The following is a 4,705-nucleotide window of genomic DNA, read 5'->3' on the forward strand; positions in this document are numbered from 1 at the left end:
TGGGGTTTTGTGACAAGTCGCATGCTGGACTATGTCTTGGCCAGAAACAGTGACTTCTGTGGCTGCCTGGTAAACCTACACTGATGACAAAACACCAGGAAGCCACTGGTTGTGTCCAATAGACTTGGTAAGCCAGCTTTCTCCTGGCTGTACCAAAGATTTTTGGACATTGTATGCAGAGAGATATCAGGAAAGGACAGAGAGAGATGCGACAAAGGTCCCTGGTTTGATTCAAATAGGGGACAGAGTTGGCTGGCGTCTTCACCTCTGAGCTACAGGGATGCCCTTGTATCTTTTTATTTAACAAACAAATATAGGAGTTGTATTATCATCTTATCTAACTCTTGACAGTAAAACTAATAAACAAATTTTGCCAAATGCTGTAGTACTCCTTCAAGGCGCACTTTACTACTGTGCAGCTTGACTAAACATGAAAGTAAAAACATTCAAAATCTCAGTTTTTGATCAAAAATTGCTGCAACATAAATATGAGTCAAGAATTCCTTGAATAATTGCACATGCCCAGTATTTCATAATTAGGTATATGTGTTACAATGACTTGTAAAAGGAAAAGAAGAATGTTCAAATTACAGAACATTTTTACTTTCATACATCCATTTTGTCTTGCAATTGTGACTTGACATGGACTTCCTCTCAAAGACCCAAGGCTTGATTTGTGACTTGCTCTTAGACCTTTTATTTGATTTGGATTTGAGGCAATATATTATTATTTACAGATATCATTTTGTCAACTCACAGATTTTGCCATTGTGTTTATACCAAAGAATATATGTCTTTAACATCAAGCTGTTGTGGGCAATAAAATTCAATTCCACAATTAAAATATGTTTCATATATTATGATTTAAAAGTTCGCATTTCAAGTTAAATTCAATAAAATGTTATTTCCATTGTGGGCAATGCTGTAAAATAATAATAAGAACTGTTTCATGGTAGTAATTTTCACTTCACTGTAATGAAGTTCTTTGATTTGACAGGTATTTCATTTGATTTGGCTGATAAAAAAAGTCCTCATAAAAAATTTCTCATGTAAGAAGAATGTTGTTTTCAGACAAGAAGCCAAATATTTGGATACTACTACTAATAGCCTAATAATATTTAATTATGTGTAAGATGCAAAACTAAAAATATCACATTAGTATGTTAATTTACCGTTTTTTACACAATAATAAGAATTAGGAGTTTAATTTTTTTTTATCAGCATTTGTTATTTCTAATAACTTTATTTCTTTATCTATTTAGGGCAGTGTTGGCTATTGAGACATTTATTGATATCTGACTTTATAGGTTTTATTGTGGGCGCTTAATAACATTTTTTATATATTACCAGACTAAGAATTTTGTCAGTCGGCTGTTCAGTGTGACTAGATATACTGTGTGTGTGTGTGTGTGTGTGTGTGTGTGTGTGTGTGTGTATATTTAGAGGTTGCCCGTGTCTTGAGCCAGCAGAAACATTTTATACCTGGGAAGGACAGTCCTCTCCAACCTTCCCACGGCTTGTGAACGCAACACCAGATCCATCACTACCAGTAGAAGGAGCTCTTCAGTCTTACCTAATTCAACAGACAAACGTACACAAACATGGCGATATCACAGGCAGCCAGGATGCAGTCCTCTCTTCGGTGTTCCTTATGTTTATTAGTCCTCTGTGTTGCAGTAATACATTCGTCGAGCCTTAATCTTCACCCTGAGCAGAGCTACATGCTCCCTCAAAACAGAGGGTTTTTCACGATACAAGCAAAGGAGGATATATCAGACGGAGATGGAGGACGCGCCGCGGTTCCGGGGCTGCCTCTGGCCGCTCGTAGTACCGCTAACGGCGGGTCGAACTCCCATGCCTACCCGCAGCATCGAATCCGCCGGAGCACTGGTAAATCGGCCATGCCAAAGGTGTACGGACAGGTAATGTAGTGTACCCCAGTGATATACTGTTCACTTAAAACAATGTCATTGTGCATTCACCTCACTGCCTCCGCCGACGATGCCTTGAAGAAATTACGCAATTCCTCTGTTGTGTAAGTCACATCATTTCTTGCACCATATGCTGAAGTAGTCCTGACTGTGATCGCTGGTGTATACCGAGAAAAGGGCGGAATGTGCCCCGTTTAAACCTCAAACACCTTCAGTAAACAGAGCAGAAAACATTTTGAGACAACACCTGTCTGGTTCTCAAGGTGGATACGGAGATTCAGTAAAAAGTTAAAAATTAACGAGCTAATGCACAGAAATGACCAGAATACTATTCGGTTTTGGTGCTTCCAGGACTGTAGGTCCACCGATAAACAAGGAATTGATGTTGTTGTAATAGGCTAATTGTAGGCAGTGGAAGAGAACAGGGATTGTGCTGTTGCACTGTGAGAAACAAATGGTTCCCGTTGCTGTTTCCTTCACCTGCTGTCTCAGAGGGATGTCGTGCTTACCTTCAACTGAAATGTTGGTGTTAAAAATACCAGTTTCCCAGGCAAGGACCCTAACGGGCTATAGAGCTAAAGTAGCTCTGCTAAGTTGTTCATGCAGTCTTCATCCACAGATAAGGCAATTCAGTGGCTGGGCTCGTCGTCCAGGTGCAAACACCTGGTAGAAAAAGACTTTCTCTGAATTGTTAGGAGTCACATGTTAGTTTGGCCTATATGTGGAATAGAGCTTTGTTTCAGTAGAATGATAGCATTTAGATGGGCATGTTTTGGCAAATTAGGACAAAGTAAAAATCAGCAAAAGACCAAAAATATACAATATGTCAACTTTTCAGTGGTTCAAGGCCTCATAGCCAGATTTTAAATGGGTTCAGTGTGGGGTTGTCTCCCTGTAACAGAGTCCAGGTCACTAACCCCGTTCTAATGAAATCTGAAAGTAAATGTTTTCCTCATTTTGTACCTTTGTAGCAGTCCTGCATTGGTAACCTTTATTTGACCAGACTAAACAACTCTTTGCATTTCAGTGCATTTCTGCATTGTGTGCACTGTTTTGTTGATGTTAATACTGCTATTTTGTTATATTACACAGCCTTATGCTGGTTTACTGTTTGCACATTGAAAGCCGATGTACCTGAGTCAAATTCCTCATGTGTCCGTCACACCTGGCCAGTAAAGAGGATTCTGATTATGATTCTAAGAAAATGCACTTGGTTGGCAAGAAAAATAAGTGAACTATTTGCAGTTTTCTGCATAAATTGGTCATGAAATGTGATCTGATCTTCATCAAAGTCACAAATATCAACAAATACAACATTTCTAAGCAAATAAAACACAAAGAGTCATGATCTTTCATGTCTTTATTGAACACACCTATTAAACATACAAAGTAATGGTAGAAAATGTAAGTGAAACCAATCTTTAACTGGCTGAACCACCTTTGGCAGCAGTAACCTCAAGCAAGACATACACAACGTTCAGGAGGAATTTTGGACCATTCTTCCTACAGAGCTTCTTCAGCTCAGCCATGTTCTAAGGACGTCTGGTGTGAACGGCTTGAGGTCATTCCACAGCATCTCTACTGGGTTGAGGTCTGGGCTCTGACTGAGACACTCCAAAAGGCAGATTCTGTGTCTCTGAAGCCAGTTTTAGTAGATTTACTTCAATGTTTAGAGTGACTGCCCTGCTACATCACCCAGCTTGTTCTGAGCTTCAGCTTGCCAACAGCCACCCTGACATTATCCCCAGCCTCACATCATGATGCTCCCTCCACTGTACAAAATCAGGATGCTCCCTCCACCGTACTTCACTGTTGGGATGATGTTTTCATGTTGGTATGTGGTTCTCTATTTTTCCGCCATACATAGTGCTGTGTGTTCAGAATCATCAAGGAATTTGATCCTGGTGCACTGGCTCTCAGTGTGCTTTTTAAGTCAACCAGATATGTCCATTTAAATTAAATAAAGAAAAAAGCTGTCTGTCTAGCTGTTACTATAGGGGCTTGTTTTACCTCACTGACAATTCTGCCTTGTGCCTTTGGAGTGATCTTGTCTGGGTGCCCACTTCTATGGAGAGTAACCACAGTACAAAATCATCTCAATTTAAAGACAGTATGTCTGATTGTGGATTGTTGAATACCTAAAGTCTTTGAGATGACTCTGTAGCCCTTTCCAGCTACATGCAAACCAACAACTCTTGATTGTAGGTCTTCTGAGATCTCTTTTTTGCAAGGCCTGGATCACATCAGCTGATGCTGCTTATCAGTAGCACACTGCCACTGTTTGAGTGTTTTTATAAGTCAAGGCAGCTCTAAACCACACCTTCATTCTCACTTCACTCATTAGACTCCAGGTTTGCTGACACCTGACTCCAGCTGACATTTAGTGACCTCAGAAGCCTGGTGTTGCCATTACTTTTGCTACCATCACTTTGTATGTTTAATGGGTGTGTTTAGTAAAGACATGAAAGATCAGGACTGTTTGTGTTTTATCAGTAGAGAAATATTTTGTTGATATTTGTGACTTTAATGAAGATCAGATCACATTTCATGACCAATTTATGCAGAACAACCAGGAAATTGCAAATAATTAACTTACTTTTCTTGCCCCTTGGACGGAAACCTGATGTCTGTTTCTCTCCCTTGTTTCCTTGTTCACTATGATGCAGTACTCTGCTGAGGGCAGCCAGTGTGATTCACAGTAGGGCTGCCCCCTTAAAGGCGACTAGTCGAATCATTAGCCGAGAGACCCGTCAGTCGACTGAGACTTCTAGTTG

The 4,705-nt window shown here is 40.1% G+C and overlaps 1 protein-coding gene across 1 annotated transcript in view; it reads left to right on the top strand.

Moving 5' to 3' along the window:
• The first annotated feature begins 1,475 nt into the window (after positions 1–1,475).
• sorl1 (sortilin-related receptor, L(DLR class) A repeats containing) overlaps positions 1,476–4,705 on the top strand; it is a 108,361-nt gene continuing 105,131 nt past the window's right edge. The window contains exon 1 of the mRNA XM_020619076.1: positions 1,476–1,922. Within this exon, the coding sequence (XP_020474732.1) occupies positions 1,602–1,922 (321 nt within the window). The 5' untranslated portion in view covers positions 1,476–1,601. The remainder of the gene's footprint in view (positions 1,923–4,705) is intronic.

The sequence above is a fragment of the Monopterus albus genome, unplaced genomic scaffold (genome assembly GCF_001952655.1).
Source record: "Monopterus albus unplaced genomic scaffold, M_albus_1.0 scaffold214.1, whole genome shotgun sequence".
NCBI lineage: Eukaryota > Metazoa > Chordata > Actinopteri > Synbranchiformes > Synbranchidae > Monopterus > Monopterus albus.